Source organism: Diaphorina citri, unplaced genomic scaffold (assembly GCF_000475195.1).
Source record: "Diaphorina citri unplaced genomic scaffold, Diaci psyllid genome assembly version 1.1 scaffold381, whole genome shotgun sequence".
NCBI lineage: Eukaryota > Metazoa > Arthropoda > Insecta > Hemiptera > Psyllidae > Diaphorina > Diaphorina citri.
The window spans coordinates 161,412-188,554 of NW_007377816.1; the positions used below are offsets into that span (position 1 = coordinate 161,412).

The 27,143-nt window shown below is 38.2% G+C and overlaps 2 protein-coding genes and 2 long non-coding RNA genes across 4 annotated transcripts; all 4 read left to right on the plus strand.

The window, feature by feature from the left end:
* The first annotated feature begins 7,723 nt into the window (after nucleotides 1-7,723).
* LOC113467016 lies at nucleotides 7,724-8,343 on the plus strand. Its single transcript, XR_003391243.1, has 2 exons — nucleotides 7,724-7,839; nucleotides 8,021-8,343. It is a non-coding gene; the product is annotated as an uncharacterized LOC113467016 (long non-coding RNA).
* Nucleotides 8,344-18,422: 10,079 nt separating this feature from the next.
* LOC103508265 (UDP-glucuronosyltransferase-like) lies at nucleotides 18,423-19,486 on the plus strand. Its single transcript, XM_008472796.2, has 3 exons — nucleotides 18,423-18,663; nucleotides 19,191-19,264; nucleotides 19,481-19,486. Exons 1-3 carry the CDS (start codon nucleotides 18,471-18,473, stop codon nucleotides 19,484-19,486), a joined length of 273 nt encoding a protein of 90 aa, XP_008471018.1. The 5' UTR covers nucleotides 18,423-18,470.
* A 64-nt stretch (nucleotides 19,487-19,550) lies between these two features.
* Nucleotides 19,551-20,134, plus strand: LOC113467015. Its single transcript, XR_003391242.1, has 2 exons — nucleotides 19,551-19,825; nucleotides 20,005-20,134. It is a non-coding gene; the product is annotated as an uncharacterized LOC113467015 (long non-coding RNA).
* Nucleotides 20,135-20,642: 508 nt separating this feature from the next.
* Nucleotides 20,643-23,509, plus strand: LOC103508266 (UDP-glucuronosyltransferase 2B20-like). The gene is made up of 6 exons (XM_026822900.1): nucleotides 20,643-21,049; nucleotides 21,211-21,227; nucleotides 21,361-21,429; nucleotides 21,875-22,112; nucleotides 22,485-22,704; nucleotides 23,089-23,509. Exons 1-6 carry the CDS (start codon nucleotides 20,806-20,808, stop codon nucleotides 23,366-23,368), a joined length of 1,068 nt encoding a protein of 355 aa, XP_026678701.1. The 5' UTR covers nucleotides 20,643-20,805; the 3' UTR covers nucleotides 23,369-23,509.
* Nucleotides 23,510-27,143: the final 3,634 nt, after the last annotated feature.

Sequence of the window (27,143 nt, forward strand, 5' to 3'; positions counted from 1 at the left end):
GATCAAGGTATCACTTATCACTTTTTCGCTGGAATAGGTATAAAATAGATGTACCTACCACTTGAAATGCGTACTTACTTACTTACCTTAGGATATAGGTATTATCCTTCGTTTGATGAATAAGATTCGCCACTGAAGTAAGAAGATATAGGTATTATCCTAAGGTAGGTAGGTAAGTACGCATTAAGTAGATAGTATTTTGAACTCTTTTGGTGAGCCCCGAGCGGATTTCAGCAACGTTTACAATTTCCGCTGTGTGCTCAATAGTACCTATTGATTTATTGAGTCAATAGAGTTAAAGCCCATGATAAAGTATTATCATGTTAACAAATTGTTGTGCACATTGCATACACATATGTATAGTTTTCGGGCGTTCATACAATACTTGATCTAAATGGCTCTTATCTCGTTTAAACTTTAAAGGCTAATCTCTCGAAAACGGGACGCAACATTATGAGGAAACAAGCAGTTTTTTACTTCTTTTGAAAATTTTGCGTGCTTCTTCGATGGTGTTGTTACTTGAGTATTGGAAACTAAGTACCGGCACCGTACTAATACTGAGGAAACTAAGTAACCTAAGTAAAGTATACTTGACGAAATAAAAAACTAAGTACTGAATGAATTCCGTATTCAATACTTGATACCTGCAGAGCGCTTTCTGAATAGCGGGAAAAGCTTTTGAAATCTGAACCCACGATAATCTCCAGATAAGTATAAGTAGGTGAAAGGTGATGCTGCATGAAAAGCATTTAGGTTAAGTGGAAGAGTAAGGGGGTTAGGGAGAAAGCCCAGAGAAGAAAGGAGAGGTTAAGGGGCCGGTTGCTGAAAAAATAATCCCCCTTATTACTTCTTGGATTTTTTTAAAGAGGTTTGATAGAGGAAACTGATGCGGATAAGTAAATCAACAACAGGTGCCGCACCCAAAGAAACGCTAGACCAAAAATCTGGCAACATTAAAACGCAAAATTCATTTTGCTGCAGCAGTAGAGGGTAAGGGTAACTGTTTTCATCTTATCGTCCTGAAAGCGAAGAGAGAAGGAAGACAGCATTTTTCTGCACGGAATTCTTGAGAGAAAGGAAGCTTTTAAAGAGAATAACGGAGAGAGCCAAATAAGTTCCCACTAGAATGTTCATACAACTTGCCCCATGAGTGACGAAGGGGGGGGGGGTATACAAGAAACGCTAGACCAAAAATCTAGCAACATTAAAACGCAAAATTCATTCTGCTGCAGCAGTAGAGGGTAAGGGTGACTGTTTTCATCTTATCGTCCTGAAAGCGAAGAGAGAAGGAAGACAGCATTTTTCTGCGCCGAATTCTTAAAAGAAAGGAAGCTTTTAAAGAGAACAACGGAGAGAGCCGAATAAGTTCACACTAGAATGTTCATACAACTTGCCCCATGAGTGACGAAGGGGGGGGGGGGGATTTGTTCATGACCAACCATATAAAGTATGTATTACAAAGATAGGTAACTGCAAGTCCTTAAATTTAAAGTGGACTTTTTTTCTGCTAGCTAGTTTATAGAAAGCCACGAAAGCCACAATTGTTAGCTTTCACCATGCTTTCATTTCCCATTCTCCCTCCACTCTTGTGCATCCACAAAATTAATTATTTTTATTCCATGCTAGTTCCAGTTGGGAGGGGGTCTATGATCGCTATCTAGGTTTTGTCTCGTTATAAAAGGTTACGCCCTTTTGTTTTTTACGTTTCTAATTCATTACTCAAGAGAGGAAGGAGAGCACAAACTGAATTCGTATAATCGTTTAATTCCGTTCGGTTTGCATGACTTTGCTGATAGCACCTTATTGTTTACATTTAGATACGTCCAATTTATAACGATCCTATGTTTGAAGGATCTAAACAGCTGATAAGGTTCGTTTTCAGAACTATCGGTACGGCACTACGGCTGCTTTTCTTCTATCCTGTTCTCCTTTTCTCTTCTATTTCGGGATGACGCGACGGGACCTCTTCTGTTAATTAATTTTATTGGAAAATGGTACCTACCTGTAATTAAGAGAACCACAATCCAAACTAGGGAGTACAAACTGAATTCGTATAATCGTTTAATTCGGTTCGGTTTGCATGACTTTGCTGATAGCACCTTATTGTTTACATTTAGACACGTCCAATTTATAACGATCCTATGTTTGAAGGATCTAAACAGCTGAAAAGGTTCGTTTTCAGAACTATCGGTACGGCACTACGGCTGCTTTTCTTCTATCCCGTTCTCCTTCTCTTCTATTTCGGGACGACGCGACGGGACCTCTTCTGTTAATTAATTTTATTGGAAAATGGTACCTACCTGTAATTAAGAGAACCTTATTTGAAGGATCTAAACAGCTGATAAGGTTCGTTTTCAGAACTATCGGTACGGCACTACGGCTGCTTTTCTTCTAACCTGTTCTCCTTTTCTCTTCTATTTCGCCAGCCTAGTTAGCTTAGTTGGCAGCGCGTCTGCCTTGTAAGCGCTAGGCCGCGGGTTCGATTCCCGCCCGGGGCGGCAAGTGGAGACGATGACATGATTATTGGATTTTTATCCACTAAAAGAAAATTGACTGGAAAGCGCCACTAAAATTGACTGGAAAACGACAGATAAATGTCGTTTATATCACGTTATTTTCACTCTCGATTCCTCAATAGGTGCCTAATTTTTTTAAGAGGATGACATGATTATTGAATTTTTACTAAAATTGACTGGAAAACGACAGATAAATGTCGTTTATATCACGTTATTTTCACTCTCGATTCCTCAATAGGTGCCTAAATTTTTTAAATCATTCGTAAACGAAATCGGTAAACTCTTTCTCCAAATCAGAGAAAAATGATTGCCCTCAACTGACTGAAAAATGATTGCTGTTTAAAGACCAACTGATCATCCAAGGATTAGAAAAGACCATCAAAAATAATAAATTGCCAAGTAAAACCCCCAACTATGTAGATTTCGAATGTCAACAAATCGACAAATTGTTCGTAATTTTTTTCGAAAACCCACGCCTCGGAAAATTTCGGGAGAAAAACGAAAACAGTCCTCAGAAACAACTCGGGATGAAAGGCTTTTGCCAACTGAAATTTGTTTGCCAAGAGCTTTCCACGACTAATGGAAGGCGGGACTTAGTGGAAATTTGTCAGTCTTGCGCGTTGCTTCAGCCAATCAGATTGCGAGGAAAGGAAATTTTGACTACCAAAAAAATTTCCGTCGAAGTACCTTTAGCTTTCAAGTGATTTTCTTGTTTTTTTTTTTATGTATCTATAGCACGTATAGGGTGCCCCTACCTATGTTAACTTTTGTATTTTTTGTGATGACTCCAATCGGTAGATACTTGATACTTTATATGGAAAAGATGTGAAATTAAATACCTTACTGACCTCGGAACAGAAGGAGCTTTAGAATATTCGAACCTTTAGAAGTGTGGTGAGATCTCATTGTCTGATTCATTGATGAAGTGCTCCTAATATACTCGTATTTAGAACAGCTTTGATTCTTTGAAGTTCGAATATTACTTCTTCAAAACTACCTATATCACATACAAAACTTCTTCTAAGTTTGAAGAACCAAGTAGGGTTCCCATAACCGCTGCCGAGTTCCCCCGCTGAATAGCGAGGGATATCCTTTACCTACATTTCTTCTGTCGTACTCGTATTTAGAACAGCTTTGATTCTTTGAAGTTCGAGTATTACTTCTTCAAAACTGCCTATATCACATACAAAAAACTTCTTCTAAATTTGAAGAACCAAGTAGGGTTCCCATAACCGCTGCCGAGTTCCCCCGCTGAATAGCGAGGGATATCCTTTACCTACATTTCTTCTGTCATAGCTATTTTTCCTCCAAAAAGCACGGCAACAATAAATATTTAGAACAAGAAAGAACAGTAGAACACTACTCCAAGAAGAATGGACCATTGTGCTTTTAGTCTTAATGAAAATCATTTATGTTTAAAATACACCTGGTCTCTCTCTCTCTCTCTCTCTCTCTCTCTCTCTTATGAATAAACAAATCTAAAATTCAATGAAAAAGAAGATTAAGGAAGAGAGGGATAAAAAAAAAAATCCCTCATCATGCAAGAGAGAAACATGGGGTACAATCTAAATACATACTCGAGTATGATTTGCATGGAAATTTTATTCATTTATTCAATCAGTAATCATAAGCTGTATAAATACAACAAATAAAATACCTCCAAGTCTTGCCTGGGAATGTAGGCATCCTTTAAGAGAGGAAAAAAGCCTACCTTCGAAAGAGGAGACGAAGAAGGAGAAGAAATAGCAGTAAATATTCGGTGATTTCAAGAAAAAATTGATTGAACGATATGTACTAATCATAAGCTGTATAAATACAACAAAATAATAAAATACATCCAACTCTTGTTGAGGAATATAGAAATCCTTTACAAGAGGAAAAAATCCTACCTTCGAAAGAGGAGACGAAGAAGGAGAAGAAATAGCAGTAAATATTCGGTGATTTCAAGAAAAAATTGATTGAACGTTATGTACCTATGTAGGATAAAAAAATAAAATAAAAGTCACATAAAATTATCTATAGGTATCTGAGGGGTTTTTACCTACTTGCTTTAAGAAGAGGATTAAAAAAAAAATGTTAAAAATAATCATCACAATGGAAGAATAAAAAAAAGTGAAAAATGTGAAAAAGTCCCAACAAACTGTCACACCAGGTGAAAATGAGTCAAATGGGGGAGGTTGTCAGCATTTTTCAAGCCAAGAGATTCTGAAATTCACGAATTATCACGCTTGGGGTACTTTTCATTTTAGTTTCAGCAACTTGATTGCCCTTCTACCCTTATCTTCTACCACGGGTCGAGGACATTTCACTGAATAAAAGGGTTTTTTGGCACAGAATTCAACCAGAGAGGTTTTTCTGTTGGGTACTTTTCATTTTAGTTTCAGCAACTTGATTGCCCTTCTACCCTTAGCTTCTACCACGGGTCGGGGACATTTCACTGAATAAAAGGGTTTTTTGGCACAGAATTTAAACCGAGAGGTTTTTCTGTTTAGTAGCTATGAGATTAGTCATCTCCACTAACAAAATCTATTAATTTACTAGAAATCTAGAATTTAAATTGTTGTGCACATTGCATACACATATAGTTTTCAGGCGTTCATACAATACTTGATCTAAATGGCTCTTATCTCGTTTAAACTTTAAAGGCTAATCTCTCGAAAACGGGACGCAACATTATGATGCAACTTGCAAATTGTGCCTTCTGTAGCTTGCGCCTTTTGCGTAAAAGTTGGTAACGAGACTTTTAAAAAAGTTCTGATTGGGCTCTTCATTTTATACTTGTGCCTAGGTCGCAGAGTCGTGAACTTGTTATTTTCCTAGGACTATAGGTAGCAGGCTAGAATCACGTCTGATCCGTAGCAGTTAGCCGTAAAATTACGTTCTGTGTTGTCTGTGTAGTTTCTATCGGGTTTTGTTATCCAAAAATTCAAAGTTCGACATTTATAGATGTACTGTACTGTTATTTAATGTCATTTCATATTTTGATAGGCCTCGATCCAAAGTTCAAGAATTCACGCGGATCAATGACTCCTCCTAATACCTAATGGCTATTACGTAATGTTGATGTTACGTAATGAACTTCTCGCGTTTATTTTTACAATAGGTAGCAGGCTAGAATCACGTCTGATGAAAAAATAAAAATATTTTATTGAAATTAAGGGAAGTGGGAGAAAAGATGATATCCCGCTGATCCGTAGCAATTAGCCGTGTTTTCTGTGTTGTCTGTGTAGTTTCTATTGGGTTTTGTTATCCAAATACATGGTTCAAAAATTCAAAGTTCGACATTTATAGATATCCTGTACTGTTATTTAATGTCATTTCATATTTTGATAGGCCTCGATCCAAAGTTCAAGAATTCGCGCGGATCAATGACTCCTCCTAATACCTAATGGCTATTACGTAATGTTGATGTTACGTAATGAACTTCTCGCGTTTATTTTTACAATAACATGTATGTAATAGGCATAACTAGGAACATTAGGTATACATTACGTTAATTACGTAGATTTAATAAGGTATACCTACAATGTAGATGTTTAGAGAAGTTCAAGGCCCTATTTCGTCCGAAAAGTTAAAATTCTGATAATTTTAGAGTTTAGACTATCTATCTATCTAATACTCTAATAGGACGAAACTATTGGTTGATTACGTACCTTTGACTATCATTTTTTTTTTTTTTGACCTGGGTCAGAGATTGGAACTGTGATGGCTAAAGGCATACCTTGTGTGCAATAGACATAACTAGGAACATTAGGTATACATTACGTATAGATTTAATAAGGTATACCTACAATGTAGATGTTCATAGAAGTTCAAGGCCCTATTTCATCCGAAAAGTTAAAATTCTGATAATTTTAGACTCTAATACACTAAGAACGAAACTATTCGTTGATTACTTTGGACTACCATTTTTTTTTTTTTTTTTTAGCATCACCTAAATGGGAAATGTGGGAAGTAGGTATTGAGTCTCTTCTCACCTATCTGATGAGGGACATACTACGATCTGATCAGGTTACGACACAGACCACAAGAGTCTAATTTAGCATAGTTTATTTCATTGTCACGAAATAAAAACAGCGATGAAACATTTTCTTTTTTACTACAGGTACTTTTACTAAGGTGAATTTCAATTTCTTTTACGGGTGAAAATCCTCAGGGTCCTCTTTCAATCATCCACCAGGGTCGGACAAACTATGTATCTAAAAAGATTATCTTCCCTAATCACTCTGTATATCCAGCTATTTTGTGTCTAAAGCTCTTCTTTTCTCTCGCGAGCGTTATCTGTTACTCTTCTTCTCTATATTTTATAACTTTATAAAGAAAAGCTGTTTTCTTGCTTGACGTGAGAAGAGTGTTTCATTCTTATCTTGTATACATTTTGTATATCTTGCAGGTATACATGTTGTGTGCACCGTCAGTGTCTGTCAATCTTTCACAAGCATACAGACAAGATGTATGTATGTTGAATGTATAGGTAGGTTTTTCATAATATTATAAATTAAAGTAGGTATCTTATTTCGAAGCCATTTTTCCAGAACCAAAACCTTGGTTGTTATTTCTTTCTTCTCTATATTTTATAACTTTATAAAGAAAAGCTGTTTTCTTGCTTGACGTGAGAAGAGTGTTTCATTCTCATCTTGTATACATTTTGTATATCTTGCAGGTATACATGTTGTATGCACCGTCAGTGTCTGTCAATCTTTCACAAGCATACAGACAAGATGTATGTATGTTGAATGTAGGTAGGTTTTTCATAATATTATAAATTAAAGTAGGTATCTTATTTCGAAGCCATTTTTCCAGAACCAAAACCTTGGTTGTTATTTCGGTCCATACTCTATCTATACTATATGAAAATTCCAATATTTTCCAACACATACCCATATAATTCATACCTTGGGTAGTGCGTATAAATTCACCTAAACTTCCACAGTGTACGTACATAAACACCTAGGAGGTGGATATTACCCCTATTTTACCCGCAATCTTTCAAAAGAAAAACTTTATACCCCCGTCGAATTTTTCAGCAAATTCTCGAAATTCTTTTATTCTCCCTTCAAACTCTCAGGCCTCTCTCTCCTCTCTCTCTCCCTCCCTCCCTCTCCTCTCTCTCTCCCTCTCTCTCTCCCTCTCTCTCTCTCTCTCTCTCTCTCTCTCTCTCTCTGTTACCCTTCTTTTTTTTACATCTCTTTCTCTTCTCTCTTTCTTCTTCAAATAATAATATTGTGTTACATTTAAATTTGTGTTTTTTTTATGTAAACTTTTATCTGTGATTTTTATTTCTAAAGTGAATCAAATAAACTCTAAACATGTCTGCTAAGATGTAGGTATATGATTATTCAGACTGATTATTTTATTTTTAGATTATAGGTTTTTGACCCAAGATATCTCATAATTGTCAACCTCTGATGTACTAGAAAGACCTTGTTGAGTGTTTTTGTTTATTGTTTACATTTACTCGTAAACTGGTAACTAACCAAACCTAATCTCTTTCTTTATTTCAGAATTCCGACCTGAAGGTTGTGGGGGAAAAGTTTGGGCATTCCGCGAGCTTTCCAAATCACAAGAGTCTCCACGAAGAAAGAGAAGCACTTGGATGAAACCCCACCGCGAATTACACATACTATCGCAATATTCATCATAATTCAACCATTCATTCATTTTTCATTATAATACCTATCATCCATTCATTAACCTTGGGCATTCCCAGAACGGCTCTTCTTGGAAAGTGACTGGAATTAAAATCAAGTAACTGCATAGCAGTAAGAAATAAGAAATTCTATCATCTGTGCAATATCAAAAAAACCTCATCACTAGAATAACCACCTCACAGTAAGAAATACTTCTGTGCTCTATCAAGGAACCTGATCACTATAAAACATCATTGGCGTATAATATCTCTAGTAGCGCGGTCAAACTTTCTTGACTTGGCAGGGCGGAGCGCTCCTTAATCTGTGCACCATGAATCATTTCTCATTCATCATTCTCCTGTCATTCAGTTTCCTAGGCACACTGTCCTGTGATAAGATCCTGGTGAACTATCGAGAAACCTCATCACTAGAATAACTACCTCATAGTAAGAAATGCAATCATCTGTACACTATCAAAAAACCTCATCACTAGAATAACCACCGCACAGTAAAAAATACTTCTGTGCTCTATCAAGGAACCTCATCACTATAAAACATCATTGGCGTATATCGTATAATATCTCTAGTAGCGCGGTCAAACTTTCTTGACTTGGCGGGGCGGAGCGCTCCTTAATCTGTGCACCATGAATCATTTCCCATTCATCATTCTCCTGTCATTCAGTTTCCTAGGCACACTGTCCTGTGATAAGATCCTGGTGTTCCTCCCCCTGCCTATATGGAGTCACTTCTTTTTTTACATCTCTTTCTCTTTCTTCTTCAAACTTGTTGGTTTTGAAGTTTATAAAAAAAAACTGTAACGAAATTTTCAGGTAAAATTCACTCTTCCCTTTGTTATGAGTCGAGGTAAATGTTTTTCTTTCAGCTCCAAAGACTGTAACGAAATTTTCAGGTAAAATTCACTCTTCCCTTTGTTATGAGTCGAGGTAAATGTTTTTCTTTCAGCTCCAAAGTAAGAGGGAAAACTGATGGCAGAGGGAATGTTTTTATTCCCTCCTCATCACAACCCTTTGGTGTCAAAGGAAACATGCCTTCGGGGGTAGAATTACGTGCAAGTGCTTTTGCTGGAGCATTCTTTTGGTTACCTATGTACCAAGTACCATACAATGTGTGAATGGATTTTTTTCTTCTTCCTTCTGTTGCTCCTCTCCTTCTTATTCCTCTTTTTACTTTCTATATTAAAGTATTTTTCCTTAGTTTTATTAGCTGTTAATTCGTAGTAGGTTTTTTTTTTTTTTTTAAGAGGCTCATCACAATCCTTTGGTGTCAAAGGAAACATGCCTTCGGGGGTAAAATTACGTGCAAGTGCTTTTGCTGGAGCATTCTTTTGGTTAGCTATGTACCATACAATGTGTGAATGGATTTTTTTCTTCTTTCTTCTTTTTACTTTCTATATTAAAGTATTTTTCCTTAGTTTTATTAGCTGTGAATTCGTGGTAGGTTAAATTCGTCTAAATTTACCTACCCTCGATCCCTCGAAGTCCTAGAAAAAGAAAATGTAGGCACAGTGACGGTAATCCTCTCAGGTTAAACAGTTTCTACATTTTTTGCTTTTTTTTTCGGAAACTTTATTCTCTTTTTTTTCAATAGAAATTTAGAACACCCTGTATAAATTTATCAGCGACGTGTCTGTCTGTGATGATACTGATGGCAGAGGGAATGTTTTTATTCCCTCCTCATCACAACCCTTTGGTGTCAAAGGAAACATGCCTTCGGGGGTAAAATTACGTGCAAGTGCTTTTGCTGGAGCATTCTTTAGGTTACCTATGTACCATACAATGTGTGAATGGATTTTTTTTCTTCTTTCTTCTGTTGCTCCTCTCCTTCTTATTCCTCTTTTTACTTTCTATATTAAAGTATTTTTCCTTAGTTTTATTAGCTGTGAATTCGTAGTAGGTTAAATTCGTCTAAATTTACCTCCCCTCGAAGTCCTAGAAAAAGAAAATGTAGGTACAGTGACGGTAATCCTCTCGTAGTAGGTTAAATTCGTTTAAATTTACCTACCCTCGAAGTCCTAGAAAAAGAAAATGTAGGTACAGTGACGGTAATCCTCTCAGGTTAAAGAGTTTCTACATTTTTTGCTTTTTTTTCGGAAACTTTATTCTCTTTTTTTTCAATAGAAATTTAGAACACCCTGTATAAATTTATCAGCGACGTGTCTGTCTGTGATATCACACTGGTTTTATGGCTCTCGCTTGTAGACGCTAACTTCTAAATTGTATCTCTAGCTCTCTAGTGCAACTTGCAAATTGTGCCTTCTGTAGCTTGCACCTTTTGCGTAAAAGTTGGTAACGAGACTTTTAAGGAAGTTCTGATTGGGCTCTTCATTTTATACTTGTGCCTAGGTCGCAGAGTCGTTGTCTGTGATATCACACTGGTTTTATGGCTCTCGCTTGTAGACGCTAACTTCTAAATTGTATCTCTAGTGCAACTTGCAAATTGTACCTTCTGTAGCTTGCGCCTTTTGCGTGAAAGTTGGTAACGAGACTTTTAAGAAAGTTCTGATTGGGCTCTTCATTTTATACTTGTGCCTAGGTCGCAGAGTCGTGAACTTGTTATTTTCCTAGGAATATAGGTAGCAGGCATAGTTTTTTTCCCCCGAAGATATAATAACGACAGGATAGGAGAAAACCAGCAGTTTCGAGAACGAACCATATCAGTTTGGGCTTTAGGACAAGTCCTAATTCAAAGGGTAGTAATATCAAAACCAGAAATGCCTGCATCAGCTTCCCAGCATCAATGGACAAAAAAAAGGATATAGGTAATTTTTTTCAATAATGTTCTCTCTATGCAAATGAGACATTTCTATAAAATCGTTAGAGAAAAATATTCAAATTAGCTGATCTCCCGATCTTACAGGAATCTGCTACGGGATATTATATCCTCTTCAACTCTGATTTCGACGAATCTGTTTTCTACGGGGTGGTTGAAAGAGAGAAATCGTAAGTTCGGAAGAAATGCATGTACATTTTATTGAACGTCACTGTATAAATTCGTAGAATCTTAACCCATCCTTTAGGGCTGTCCAGCCCCTACACCTAAGTCTCAGTTTGGTGGGAACCTCACTGTATATAAGAGGATAACTGCTAAGCTAAGGTTTTTAGATACGGAGGTTTTACCCTTAATTTGGTGACAAGCTCTCAGCCAGCCTGAGTAGGGCCGGGAAAATCCGTCAGTACGTGATTGTAAAGATGGCCAATTGGCCATCAATCTGGATACCAACCACGTGCAAAGTTGCTCAACTTCAGTGATCTATTGGGAACTGGTCTAGTCAAAGTGCTTAAACCGTGGCTTTTTTTATGACAAAATTTTCCTTTTCCAAGAATTTTTTTTATGCATATTTGCCAGAGCTGAGATAGAGAAAAAGGGAGAGCTTCTTACCAATCTTAGGATTGATTTTCATGATGATTTGCTAAAGCCAATTTCACTTTACCTCTGTAATTTTACCCCGCCAGATTTTTTGTAATTGGAAGTAAAAAGTATCATTGAGAGTGAATCTACTTTCTAGTCCGTTTCGTAGGTAGGTTTTTTGTCTAATTTCTTTATTTTTCAAATGAGCGCTTTTTCTGTATACGTTTTGGGGTTGATCTTCGGGGGTCTGAAGGGAAACTTCTGACATTTTTTTCCCAATAATTTCCGAACGGTTAGATCGATCTCAATGAATTTAGTTAACAAATAAAGCTTTTAAAATATTAAAATAGTATATATTCATTTTGTTAGATTTGGGACCCATTGGGGCTTTTGCTTTGGAGTGACTTTTTCTAACACTTTTTTTTTTAATTTGAATTTAGACTCGATTGACTGTTTTGGAGGTTCCGTACATGCCCATTTTTCTGAGGTCTAGAGAACTGAACCTCTAGAATAAGTATCTCACCATACCCGTGCTTTTCTGTTACAATATTACATAATATACATAAATATTATAACCTTTTATATCCACATACTTTTCACGCATATAAAAATCCACCGTAAACAGCTTTCAGAAAATTTGATCACAGTTTTTTATTATTATTCTGAAGTGCACCTTCATGTGCAAGCTATTATACATAAAAAAAAGATACCTTTTCTATGAAAGAAGATGCAATTTAACATGTAAGGGAGGCTCATTATTAACCTTGTTTCAATAGGATAGAAAACATAACAATATTTCCTGAAAGAGAAAAAAATTACATAAATTATTAAACCCTTTTTTTCCTACATTTTTTTTCCTTTATTCAAAATATTGCATATAAATTTAAATTTTTACGGATGGATTAAACATAATAAAAAGTAAATATTGAAATATTACACACGTTAAAAAAAATGTAAAAAGAAAAAAGGTTTTTTCTAAATTACCTTCTCCTGTGAGTAAAGAAAAGAGCCCTTATAATTTTTAATGATAGCTGTATGAACATCCTGGCGTTGAAGTAGGTACTGCATAAAACCCGTAGATGAGTTGAGAACCCTTTTTATTTCGTGTACTTACATTAAATCGAATAATAATAACTAGTATCTATCTATAATCCTATTTCTAATGTTTAGTGGATCAGAAGATTCAGTGGTGAGTGGATTATTGGCTAGTTATTGGTTTTGGTGTAGTTATACTACCCAGTTATAGCTACATATAGCTAGTCAAAAGTATGTGGGTATAAAAGGATGTGTACCTATATGTATATTTTGGGAGAGAGTTTCCTTGGATACGAAGATGAATTGTCCTGGTGGGAGACTAGTTGAAGAGACGTGTCATAAGGTCATTTTGAATGGAGAACCTCTTTTGGATTTAGATGGAAGTCTCTTAAATAAATCTTGATATGACGATTCGTCAGGCTCAAGGCAATATTTTTATGGGTTCTGATGTCTAAAATGTAAAAACGTATCAGAAGGGCCCAATTTCGAATTCTCTGGGAAATTTTCGTCGCGCTGACGGGTTTTGAACCCAGCACTTTCGGTTCCGGACTAGAAACATACATACTTGGTAGTTATAGGTCGTTTATTCTTTCTTGCCTAATAATATCCTTTGATTTCTTTGTTTCAGATGAAGGCCATACGGACAGAGAGAAAAGAGCTAAAACTCACCAGAGGAAATGGGCTAGGTGAAAATGATGAAAACAAAAGAGGGGGGGAGGGCCTTAATAATAGATCAAATAGGGAAACTCACTCAAAATAAATCAGTACCTACCACCTACCCAAATAAACGGAAATCTTGAAAAAAAGTATTTGAGTATTTTGAGTTTCTTGCTTGCTGCGAGTAGGTATACCTGTATGTAACAAGGAAAATGGGACTTTCCAGACTTGCAGATTCATCTTAAAACCATTAGTCGTAGAAATGGGGTATATTATTTTAATCTATTCATATTAAATGGTAGGTTAGGTATATTCACAATAGTTTTTTGGTCGAAAAAGATCGAAAATAAAAGAGAAGGTTCCAGGTTTCAATGATATATGATATGGGAATTAAAACAAGGGTTAGACCACTCACACCTTTTGTTATAGGTAATGGTAATATCATTCCAATCAAACCTAGCTTAATCCCTTATTTATATTATTTTATTAGCGTCATATTTATAGCGCGGAATAACCAGGGCTGATCTCTTGAAATTTCAAAGGTCAATACTTTCGCCCAGGATCACAAGTTAGAGTTCATTATGAACCAGAAAAGGGGAAAAAGTTATATTTTCTGGACAAAGACAGAATCCGACCCACATCAGTTGTGCCTTTGGGAGGAAGATTCTCACTAAGAAAACTCGTTAGCACAGTGAACTTCGGATCTGGCAGTTAATGGTTTAAGTCCAAGTCAAGCCATAGAATTTCATGTAGTATGTATATTAAAACACATTCAGCGTCACCTACATCCATGGATGTAATGCGTTTACCATATGTGATATGTCACATACATCTATGGATGTATTTTTTCAACTCCTATTTTTGGCATATTTACATTCAGGGATGTAATGTTCCAATACGAAATAATGGACTTGAACATCTTGGTGACGCATTACATCCCTTGGTAGTGTGGTTCTGAAAGATCCAAGTGACGCATGCGTGTTTTGAAAAAAAATGGAGGGTGATTTGTATTTTTGAAGTACCTACATCCATAGATGTAATATTATTACATCTATAGATGTAATTACATGGTTTTACTTAACTTGTATTATCCATAGATGAAGTATATTACATCTATAGATGTGAATATTACATCTATGGATGTATTATCTTGTAATCCCTTTATGTCAGGGTATGTGATGTGTCATGAACATCTATACGATGTCTCTTTTTTATAAAAATAAACAGTGTGTTATAATATTGTGGGCTACAGTTTTGTATAAATAAACATTATAGCATATACATATTGGAACAATATAGAAAGTAAGTGACACACATAGATTCGGTTTTTCACTATTACATCGTTATAGATGTAGTGCGCTGAATGTGTTAATGATCAAAGGACATAATTTGTGACAAGTGTTCATGATAAAACTCAATTACATAATGTCTAGGTCTAGGTTGGTTGTTGTTGTTTGTTGTTGTTGTTCGCTCTGTTGTAGCAGCTTTAGCTTTCGCCGGAATGGCGATAGCAGAATAAAGAAAAGATGGAGGTCTTTTTGTATCTGCTATACACCGGGGTGGATGGTCTCTAGCTCTAAGCCATGTTAAATTGGCTGGCTGCGTCCTGAACCGCAGTCTTACCATCGTTAGGACTTGTGTTGGTCTTTAAAAGCAGAGAGAACCCTTTGAGGAACTCCCAGCTTGGCTAGGCTGTGTTAGGGGTTAGCTGTTCTCCTCCCTGTTTATAGTTCCCACAGCCAGGTCTAGGTCTAGGTAATTCCTGTATTTCGGGTTCAATTTTGCTGATCTAATTGTGAAATCCTTAAAGAAACGAAGTTCTTTCAGAAAACGGGCTCCCTGCGGCCTAGATCGGACCCCGTGGGGATTGACTTTGGAGGTTACATTATGTTAATAGCTTTTCATTACAACAGACTCAAAGGGTTACACCAGGATACAGGTAAAACCCACATTATCTTGCTTCATCATACTGTGGTAGGTCAGTAGCAAAAGGCAATAATATTCCATGTTAGCTTTTGATAACATAAAAGTGAACTAGGTCTCAGAGAGAAACAATCAATAACCAATAAAATTTACTGACGGACTGCCCGTCAACAGTTGGGTTGTCAAGTACCAAACAAAAAATCAAAATGCTCCTTTTTATGTTAAATTTTAGCCAAACCCTCTTATTCATTTCTAACATATTTAATTCAATCATTGTTGAACCTCCCTGTATATATTTATAATAAAAAAAAAAAAAAATAAAAAAAAAGATATATGCTCATGAAGAATAATTTAAAATATAAAAACTCTCTCACATACACGCACACACAACGCACAAAATTATACAACGGAAAGAGTCCTATACAGATACGTTAGGGAAGAAAGAGAAAAAATGATAGTGTCAAAAATGCGATAAAAAAATAGGCACATCTTCAAAAAAGAGAAAGAGTAGAGGGGTTTTTTTGTGATTTATAATGCTAATGGTTCAAGAAACTCTGCCTCGAAAAAGAAATTGTACGCAGAAAATAAATGAAGGGTAAATTTTGGGTTTTTCTATGTCGATTTTTTATACAAATTTTACATTTCAAGTGTTTGATTGTTTGAGGCTTGTTTGTTGTAGTTCCGCCAGTGGCATTGACAAATTCTGCGTCTATTGTCCTCCGTGACAGCTTGTGTTGGGATCTCATTATTTTGATCAGGAAAAAGAATGACAAATAATCACCGATTAAGGAGCGTTCCATAATTACCTGGCCATCATTGTTAATGTTGTTTGTTTTGTTGTTGATATTGATATTGTTAATAAGAGAGGTTTGACATGGACGTACAAATGCTCATAGATATCTAGTATTGGAGTTTGGAGAAAGTTGTGTTGTATCAAAATCAGCAAAAAATGGGGTAGTGTTGGTTTATGTTTGGTAATAATATTCTAAATCCAAATCCACTAAAAGTGATTTGGCGTCTCCACCAATAGGTAGGTACAGCTGTTTTGGATTTGTGTCGACTTTACAGTCGACCAATTTCGATCAACATCGACTGAAACCCATTACAGCAGATACCTAAGATGGAAGGAAATTTTATAGTTTGAACGTGTTTAGACGATGTCGATGGCCCACTGAATAGACGCTTTTTCTTCTTTTATGGTAAAGGGATTTGACATCTCCACTAAAAGGTTGTGAGTTTTAGGTTTTAGTCCCTGCCAGCCTAGTTAGCTTAGTTGGTAGCGCGTCTGCCTTGTAAGCGCTAGGCCGCGGGTTCGATTCCCGCCCGGGGCGGATTTTATTAAAGAAAGACATGAGATAGAAGAGAGAAGGAAAACTAAAGGAAGAGAAGGAGGAGGAAGAGAAAGGGAGGGATGTAAAGTTTTGAGAATTAAAACAAGAGAGAGAGGGGAGAGGGAGAGAGAGAGAGAGGGGAAATGGGAGAGGGAAAGGGAGAAAAAAAAACGAGATAAAAGTTTGCATAACTTGAAGTAAAATCTCTCGCTCTAGGAGACAGAGACGGAAAATGAGAGAAGAGAGAGAGAGAGAGAGAGAGAGAGAGATCTCCATACTTATTTTAGCCACTGAGCACTGACGCTCAGATCATCTGACCAGAGGTCAGTCAGATAGTCTGAACGCCAGCCTAGTTAGCTTAGTTGGTAGTGCGTCTGCCTTGTAAGCGCTAGGCCGCGGGTTCGATTCCCGCCCGGGGCGGATTTTATCCTGATGGGATAATGTTCGTTCTCGGAACGGCTGGGTTTCTCCTATCCTGTCTTCCTTCTCTCTTCGGTTTCGGGACGATAAGACCATAGCAGTTACAGTTCCCTCTGTCAAACCTCTTAAAAAAAAGATTTCAAAGAAGCCACAGTTTCCTGCCGGATATTGATATTAAATGGAGCATTGCATAAATGCATATTGCCTACCAAACGTATATCTATTCCCTTATCACTGATAAAAGATAACCTTAACGAGTACCTATACCTTAATTCCATTCTGCTGTTTCGTAGTATTTCACACTTCTAGGTAGTTGAAGTAGATGATAACTATTTCTCCATTCGTATTTTGTAGGTAGGTATAGTTCCTTGAAATAAGCCTAATGAATAAATACCTATACATCTCGTAAAAATAAATAAATACCCGGCAATATATTTTATCAACCTACGTAAATAAGATATGTACGTATGTAAATATTGTAAATAAATAATTTTAATACTTCATTCCGTTACTACAGGATGGTACCACTCGTAATTTTCAAGTTTTTCGTAATTTAAGTACCAGTTCCCTTACCTACTTACTTACTTACTAGTTCCGAAAGCACGTGGTTGGTATATCCATTATCCATTCCCATTACCAGATAAAATTGGAATCGTTACGGTACGGTAAGTAGGTACTTAGGAAGATAGGTTGAAAGAAAAAGAAGGGGAAAAAAATGGTTTGCAATGTTTGCATGTTACATGCAAAATTTTCGGACACCTTATCATGTATAATTCTTTAGTTCTTTAAAATTATTAGTTATTATACAAATAAATAAATACCCGGCAATATTTATCAACCTACGTAAATAAGATATGTACGTATGTAAATAATGTAAATAAATAATTTTAATACTTCATTCCGTTACTACAGGATGGTACCACTCGTAATTTTCAATTTTTTCGTAATCTAAGTACCAGTTCCCTTACTGAGGTACTTACTTACTTACTTACTTACTTACTAGTTCCCTTACAAGGCAAACGAGGTATCCTCCAAGGTCCAACCTAACTAGGCTGGCAAAATTGACTTTTTATTTTCCTACTTCTCTGCAACGCCAATGTGTAGACTTGCTTATATTGAACACATTGCCATGGGAGCTGACTACAAACAAAGGCAAGTGGTCCGCAAAGAATGTGGTTTTGCTATTATTGGTCCGCCATTTCAAAAAATGTTACCCCTCATGTCGTCTCTGTTTCAGCTCATCCAAATCTCCGCCTGTTCATCACCCACGGAGGTATCAGCAGTCTAATGATAATAATAATAGACTCTTGAGTGGAAGGCAACCACTAGGCGAGGTTAACGCCTTAGGCATTCTCTACCACCTAACCCTTAGAGCTCCATTATTACGTGGTCATAATATTATCATGTTGTATTATCGATGTATTGTATACGTCCGTATACGACATGTATACGACCGATATGTTGTATTATCAACAAATGGAAACTTAAATTAAGTGAGAGCATGCAGCAGATTGATATTCCTTTATTATCATTACTTTCCCCAGGACCTTCAGCAGAGGGCAGATGCAGCAAAGGGTGGATTTGTGTACATGAGTTTCGGTTCTGTAGTAGATCCAACCAAGTTGAGTGAGGAGACCAAGTTGGGCTTCCTGGAAGTTTTCAAGCAACTCAAACTGCCCATCTTTTGGAAGATCGACATCACTAATGATCCAGTGCTCAACGCAAAAACCCTTCCTGACAATGTGTTCATTCAGAAGTGGTACCCTCAGACCGACATCTTGGGTAAGTTGTTGTTGTTGTTGTTATAGTTTTTTCCCCCGAAGATATAATAACGACAGGATAGGAGAAAACCAGCAGTTTCGAGAACGAACCATATCAGTTTGGGCTTTAGGACAACGATCCAGTGCTCAACGCAAAAACCCTTCCTGACAATGTGTTCATTCAGAAGTGGTACCCTCAGACCGACATCTTAGGTAAGTTGTTGTTGTTGTTGTTGTTGTTGTTATAGTTTTTTTCCCCCGAAGATATAATAACGACAGGATAGGAGAAAACCAGTTTCGAGAACGAACCATATCAGTTTGGGCTTTAGGACAAAGTTCGTCCTGGGTAGGAATCGAACCCGCGACCTTGCTTACAAGGCAGTTCCGAAAGCACGTGGTTGGTACATCCATTATCCATTCCCATTACCAGATAAAATTGGAATCAAGCTGACTACAAACAAAGGCAAGTGGTCCGCAAAGAATGGGGTTTTGCTATTATTGGTCCGCCATTTCAAAAAAATGTTACCCCTCATGTCGTCTCTGTTTCAGCTCATCCAAATCTCCGCCTGTTCATCACCCACGGAGGTATCAGCAGTCTAATGAATTGGAATCGTTACGGTACGGTAAGTAGGTACTTAGGTAGATAGGTTGAAAGAAAAAGAAGGCAAAAAAAATTTGCAATGTTTGCATGTTACATGCAAAATTTTCGGACACCTTATCATGTATAATTCTTTAGTTCTTTAAAATTATTAGTTATTATACTAATTACCTACCATTTCGCCAACAACTAAATTACATTGGCGTCTTTTTTTCAACCCAACTCTGTATGAATTACCTAGGACTGACTAGCAGGTACCTTACTACCTACAACCTCAGTCTTACCTAATATAGCCTTACCTATATGTGAGTACCTAGCTCATACTACAGCGATTTGAGTTAGTTAAAAGCAGAACTCGCTTTAGTTTGTCCGATCAACAGTCGATCGAAACTTCCAAGTAATAAATTTATATTTTCGATAAATTATTATTTATTAGTGGTCTGTTTATTAAATTATTGCGATAGATAAAGTTAGACAATAATAGATATTGTGTTACATTTAAATTTGTGTTTTTTTTTATGTAAACTTTTATCTGATTTTTATTTCTAAAGTGAATCAAATAAACTCTAAACATGTCTGCTAAGATGTAGGTATCTGATCATTCAGACTGATTATTTTATTTTTACATTATAGGTTTTTGATCCAAGATATCTCATAATTGTCAACCTCTGATGAAAGAAAGACCTTGTTGAGTGTTTTTGTTTATTGTTTACATTTACTCGTAAACTGGTAACTAACCAAACCTAATCTCTTTCTTTGTTTCAGAATTCCGACCTGAAGGTTATGGGGGAAAAGTTTGAGTATTCCGCGAGCTTTCCAAATCATCACAAGAGTCTCCACGAAGAAAGAGAAGCACTTGGATGAAACCCCACCGCGAATTACACATACTATCGCAATATTCATCATAATTCCGTAGGAAGTCCCGGGTTCGATTTCCAGAGCCGTCAAAAATTTGCACTCCTATCAGTAGGTATATTGATTGCAAATATTTTTAAGGGTTACCTACTCTCTGGTATTCTCGTCCTGACCAAGCACCTAAATGGGAAATGTGGGAAGTAGGTATTGAGTCTCTTCTCACCTATCTGTTGAGGGACATACTACGATCTGATCAGGTTACGACACAGACTACAAGAGTCTAATTTAGCATAGTTTATTTCATTGTCACGAAATAAAAACAGCGATGAAACATTTTCTTTTTTACTACAGGTAATTTAAGGTGAATTTCAATTTCTTTTACGGGTTCAAGGTGAAAATCCTCAGGGTCCTCTTTCAATCATCCACCAGGGTCGGACAATCTATGTATCTAAATAGATTATCTTCCCTAATCACTCTGTATATCCAGCTATTTTGTGTCTAAAGCTCTTCTTTTCTCTCGCGAGCGTTATCTGTTACTCTTCTACCGCATAGCAGTAAGAAATAAATTCTATCATCTGTGAACTATCGAGAAACCTCATCACTAGAATAACCACCTCACAGTAAGAAATACTTCTGTGCTCTATCAAGGAACCTCATCACTATAAAACTTTCTTGACTTGGCAGGGCGGAGCGCTCCCTAATCTGTGCACCATGAATCATTTCTCATTCATCATTCTCCTGTCATTCAGTTTCCTAGGCACACTGTCCTGTGATAAGATCCTGGTGTTCCTCCCCCTGCCTATATGGAGTCACCAAATGCAATACGAGAAGGTTTGGACCGCCCTGGCGGAGCGCGGTCATGAGGTGACCATCTACACCAAGTTTACGCCCAAGTCCAACTCGACCAACTTGAAGCATGTGCCGATTCGACTGCCCAAGATAGACGCAAGAATGAGTAAGTGAAATAAAACTCTATAGGTGTGTCCAAACATAGTCGACTGGTCGTCGATCCATATCGACTCACAATAAATTCACATCGATCGACGGACGTCGACTTTGTGTGGACACACCTTATCAGACCTGAAGCCGGCTTCTCAAACTCTGACTGTCGGACAGACCTACTTCTGTCCTCGGTACACCGACCTCGGTGGTGTAGTGGTCAACGCGATCGCCTGGTAAACAGGAGGGTGTGGGTTCAATCCCAGCCGAGATATGGAATTTTATCCTCAATATAATTTGAGAATTTGACCACAATAATAGTAGTAGCCTACTGCTGGGCCTAACTTGATACCTGTTGGAGGCATCCACTTGAACAAACCTGGAAAGCTCCCTCAGGTAAGTTCGTGTCAAAGTTAAATTGGAGGGTACTTTACTCTTTACCTTACCACTTGTCAATATGACACTTGATACATAGGTACCACAGCCTCCATTGGGCCTTCGCATATCCTTGGCCTGATGCATCTCAATTTCGTTAATTCTGGTGGATGGGCTACTCACACAATCATTGCTTTTAAGGATGGGTATACCATTTATATGTAATTTTTATGTTCTATTTGATATGTTGTATTATTAATAAATGGAAACTTAAATTAAGTGAGAGCAAGCAGCAGATTGATATTCCTTTATCATTACTTTCCCCAGGACCTTCAGCAGAGGGCAGATGCAGCAAAGGGTGGATTTGTGTACATGAGTTTCGGTTCTGTGTTGTATTATCAACAAATGGAAACTAAGTGAGAGCGAGCAGCAGATTGATATATTCCTTTATCATTACTTTCCCCAGGACCTTCAGCAGAGGGCAGATGCAGCAAAGGGTGGATTTGTGTACATGAGTTTCGGTTCTGTAGTAGATCCAACCAAGTTGAGTGAGGAGACCAAGTTGGGCTTCCTGGAAGTTTTCAAGCAACTCAAACTGCCCATCTTTTGGAAGATCGACATCACTAATGATCCAGTGCTCAACGCAAAAACCCTTCCTGACAATGTGTTCATTCAGAAGTGGTACCCTCAGACCGACATCTTGGGTAAGTTGTTGTTGTTATAGTTTTTTTCCCCCGAAGATATAATAACGACAGGATAGGAGAAAACCAGTTTCGAGAACGAACCATATCAGTTTGGGCTTTAGGACAAAGTTCGTCCTGGGTAGGAATCGAACCCGCGACCTTGCTTACAAGGCAAACGAGGTATCCTCCAAGGTCCAACCTAACTAGGCTGGCAAAATTGACTTTTTATTTTCCTACTTCTCTGCAACGCCAATGTGTAGACTTGCTTATATTGAACACATTGCCATGGGAGCTGACTACAAACAAAGGCAAGTGGTCCGCAAAGAATGTGGTTTTGCTATTATTGGTCCGCCATTTCAAAAAATGTTACCCCTCATGTCGTCTCTGTTTCAGCTCATCCAAATCTCCGCCTGTTCATCACCCACGGAGGTATCAGCAGTCTAATGGAAGCCTCCAGTCTAGGCGTACCCGTGTTGGGTGTTCCATTCTTTGGTGACCAGTACCGGAATATGGTGCTGCTAAGACATAGAGGCTATGCTCTCATCGAACCCATTCAGACGCTCACCAAACAGAGCTTCCTGAAGAATGCTCAAACCATGTTGAACGATCCTAGGTAAGTTCTGCACTTGGAGGTAGAAATCACATCAAAATGATGGTTGTTTTCCGAGCCTCTTTTCAAGATGGTGCTTACTTCAGGTAATAAAATTTCAAGATGTGCTGAAATCCCGGGGGGGGGAAGAAGTGAATCGAGATAAGCTTACTTTTCTACCAGTTAAGAGATCTAAACTTTTCATGATTTTATGTACATACCATAAAATAACAGTTACCATTTTCAATATCTAGAAAAGAGGTCTGCTTGATTTCATTACCTATTATTTGGATTTTTTCGTGGGTGCAATAGTCCTAAACAATAGACTCCGCACACAGGAATTTCGTTAGAAAAGTCCCTCTTTTCAATACTTCAATGTAATATAATTTTTTTCCCTGTTTCCCACAGTTTCAAACAAAACGCCAAGAAATGGGCGAGCATCGCCAACGACGAAATCGTGTCTCCCCTAGAACGGGTCGTGTATTGGACAGAATACGTTTTACGCCACAAGGGAGCACCTCACTTGTCAGCCTCCTCCAGACAACTAACCTGGTACCAGATGTACTGCATTGACATCATTCTAGTCATCCTGGGGATTCTGTACGCTGTTGTCAAACTGCTGTCGATGTGCTGTTGCCGATCGTCGAAAAAACACACTCAAGTCAGTTCGACGAAAAAGAAAAACTAGCGGCCGTAGGACGTTGAGGCCGAGGGCCACAAGTTTAAACTCGGTTTAAGTTTTTTTTTTTAAAGAGGTATGACAGAGGGAACTGTAACTGCTATGGTCTTATCGTCCCGAAATCGAAGAGAGAAGGAAGACAGGATAGGAAAAAGCCAGCCGTTCCGAGAACGAACATTATCCCATCAGGATAAAATCCGCCCCGGGCGGAAATCGAACCCGCGCATACAAGGCAGACGCACTACCAACTAAGCTAACCAGGCTGGCTAATCCCGGGTTTGAATCCCGCCTGGGGCGAACTCTATCCTAAACAGATCAGGCTAATGAAGCAACTAGGCTGGCTCGGTTTAAGTTTAACTCTTGGTTTAAGCAATGTTTGAATTTCAAAAATCAGATTGCTTAGCCAATCAGATTGCTTAAACTAAAATTAATGGATCACTGAAGTTAAGCAACGTCGCTCATGGTTAGTCGGATGGGTGACCTTACAATCCCGTGCTGTTAGCGTTTCCCGGCCCCACTCAGGCTGGGTAATGTAGCACTATTCTGTCAGATCGCTGGAATGTGTATGGTGGAAGAAGCTTCCGAATTCTAGGTCTCTCAGACGAAGTAAGAAGCTTTTTCTGACACACGTTCCGGTAGTCTGACAGACCAAGTCGAAAGGTCCTAGGCCTATCCGACAGTCGAAGTGTGAATGATCGTCCTAAAGGTCGTCCTAGTACCAAAAAAAGGCTCATGCATACGGGTTAGATAACTTGCAGGTATAAAAATGTAACACCTATTGTTAATTTTATACTGCTCGAAAAGGACTAAAGAGTCCTTTTATCCCAGAAGTAGACTACTATTATTATGTGGTCAAGTTTTACGAATGTTGAGGCTTAAATTCCATACCCCTCGGCTCGGATTGAATCCACGCCCTCCTGATTACTAGTCGAGCGTCTTGACCTCTACGCCACCGTGGCAGGATAGCAAATGACTCCAATTGCAAATTGCATCAATTGGCTCGTATGAATGAAACCTTATGCTGATATTGGTTACCATAACTGCATAAAGTAGGTAATTGTAGTACCTCTCGGCTCGGATTGAATCCACGCCCTCCTGATTACTAGTCGAGCGTCTTGACCACTAGCCCACCGTGGCAGGATAGCAAATGACATACCGGTCTTCCTCACTGAGAGATATATTTCACACGGCTCAAAAGTGACCTTCTTAGACGTCCAATTGCAAATTGCATCAATTGGCTCGTATGAATGAAACCTTATGCTGATATTGGTTACCATAACTGCATAAAGTAGGTAATTGTATGAAGGAATGTAGTTATTGTAGGTATAGATATCTACCTACCTAATAATGTAATATTAGTTATGTAGGTACCTACCTCCATAACTATACAGTATACATAATCCAATAGGTAAAAAATTATAGATTCGATGAGTAACTAGTGTTTCACGATCCCAAGTTTTTTCTTGTTCTTCTCCTCCTCCTCCTTCTCCTTCGTCTTCTTCTTTTCTACAACATAGGTACCTATAATTACGGTACTAATTACCTACGAGCACGTGTAGAATTCAGGAAAACCCCAGCTATACTGGCTTTGTTTGACAGTCCCTGGCGTCCAGTAACATTCCAGTCAAATGTAAATGTAGGTTAACACTGGAAGTCAGTGGTATATATTCACATGAGGCCAATAGTTGGCCTTGGTACTAGCCTCGTGTAATAGCCATTATGACGTGCAGTACCTACTGTTGATACGCCTACTACATGCTCCAACCAGGTTCTCATTCGGGCAGGATAACCAAGGTACGAGTATATTCTATTCTAACATTGATTTGTTCTCCTCTTTCCAGAGGAATTCAATCCGGCCATTCTTACATCATCCGTGAACGAGATTCTCGCCATGCTGTTCCTGTGGGACTTTGGCTACGAAGGTCAAGTGGAAGCCTTCCAGAGCAATCGATTCCTCGTCAAAATTTACGTGAGAAAGAATGTTTAGTGGACTTCTTCCTCTTTCGCTCTCAAATTTGGTGTCCTCAAAGAGCTGAATGGACCGTGATGACTTTGCAGGGCTTCTTGGACCAATTAGATTCCCTCGCTGATCCAATGAACAAGGCATATACCCCGGTATGGAAAACATACCGTAACACAAAGCCATAAGACCCATAATAGCACCTGACATTGTCTCTCACTGCTCTCACAAGGGACTGGCTGAGGGACTATAAACAGAGAGTAGATCAGCGTCTAGGTAGGGGACTATAAACAGGGAGTAGACTAGTCCAAATTTCCTTATGCTATATCAATAGCGAAGGTTGAGTGCGAAGGGCATTCACTCGGAAAATTTTGTTTAGCCAAAACCAGTTGGTCTCAAAGCGATCATTGAGAGGCCCACGACAAACGCCGATCCCATCTGTGCACGGGAAAAGGCGACGAAAAAGAAGATTGTTTCTCAGTGAGGGGAGAAGAATTTAGCGCTTACTTATAGTCCCACTTTCATGCAAACCCGAAGAAGATAAAATTCAAACAAAGTAACGGTTCTCCTTTTTGCAAAATAATAGAACTGAGGGGAAAATAAGAGAGAAAAAAATCTTGAGAACAGACAAGAAGGAATTGAGATGAGGTAAGAAAGAGAGAGAGGGAGGGAGGGAGAGAAAAGGAGAGAGAAGTAAAAGGAAACAAGCTGGGTCCGTCCCTCCGGGAATTTTTTAGCCCGTAGTTTATTCGATCGTGATTAGAGAAAATCAGTACCTATGTAGCAGACAAGAAGGAATTGAGATGAGGTAAGAAAGAGAGAGGGAGGGAGGGAGAGAAAAGGAGAGAGAAGTAAAAGGAAAAAAAGGGACTTTGAAAATCTTGTTTCAATAAGAAGGGAGAGGGAGGGTTAAAGGAAAAGCCAGAGGCTATCTTATGACGAATGCTGGGACTTTGAAAATCTTGTTTCAATAAGAAGGGAGAGGGAGGGTTAAAGGAAAAGCCAGAGGCTATCTTATGACGAATGCTGACTAAGTCCTTTACTAAGGAGGAAGGAAGGGGGGAAAACCAATGAACCGGAATATTATGTGAAAAAAAGAGGATTTTGTGGACTCCCCAAGTACGTGGAAATGTGGGGAGATTTGTACGATAGATTGTTTTAGTATCTGTTTTAATGATGGTCTCAGTGTGAGTGCCTGACATAACAGTGGATATCACCAATATTTTTTCAGCCCCTAGAAGCTAGGGGGGCTGTTAAAATCCATTTGATTGGTATAGGCTTAACAGGGCTGTTAAACTGTGCAGTATGTGTTTTATTGATGGTCTCAGTGTGAGTGCCTGACATAACAGTGGATTTCACCAATATTTTTTCAGCTCCTAGAAGCTAGGGGGGCTGTTAAAATCCATTTGATTGGTATAGGCTTAACAGGGCTGTTAAACTGTGTCCATTCACAGTCGAAGGCCATCGATCGATGGCTGAAATCGTTCACACTGCCTCGACAACATAGATTTACTTCGTCGATCGACATCGATGGACGGCCGTTGACTATGTGTGGACACACCTTTAGGGGCTAAAAAGAAGGTGGGTGAAACCCACCCTGAGGAGAAAGAAAATGAGAAAGATTCGTGCTTTCTAGCATTGTCAATAGTATTTCTCGCAGAGACAAGGACAGTATTGAGGTGGGTATCTTGTCGATATAAGAAGATACTTAAGTATTTGGCATTGGTCATGATAAGGGTTCTTATTTGGAATGGTAAGAGGGGGAGATCTTGTTAGGTTTCTTGCCTCTAGATATAGAGCATTTGTATTTTCATGAATCAACAT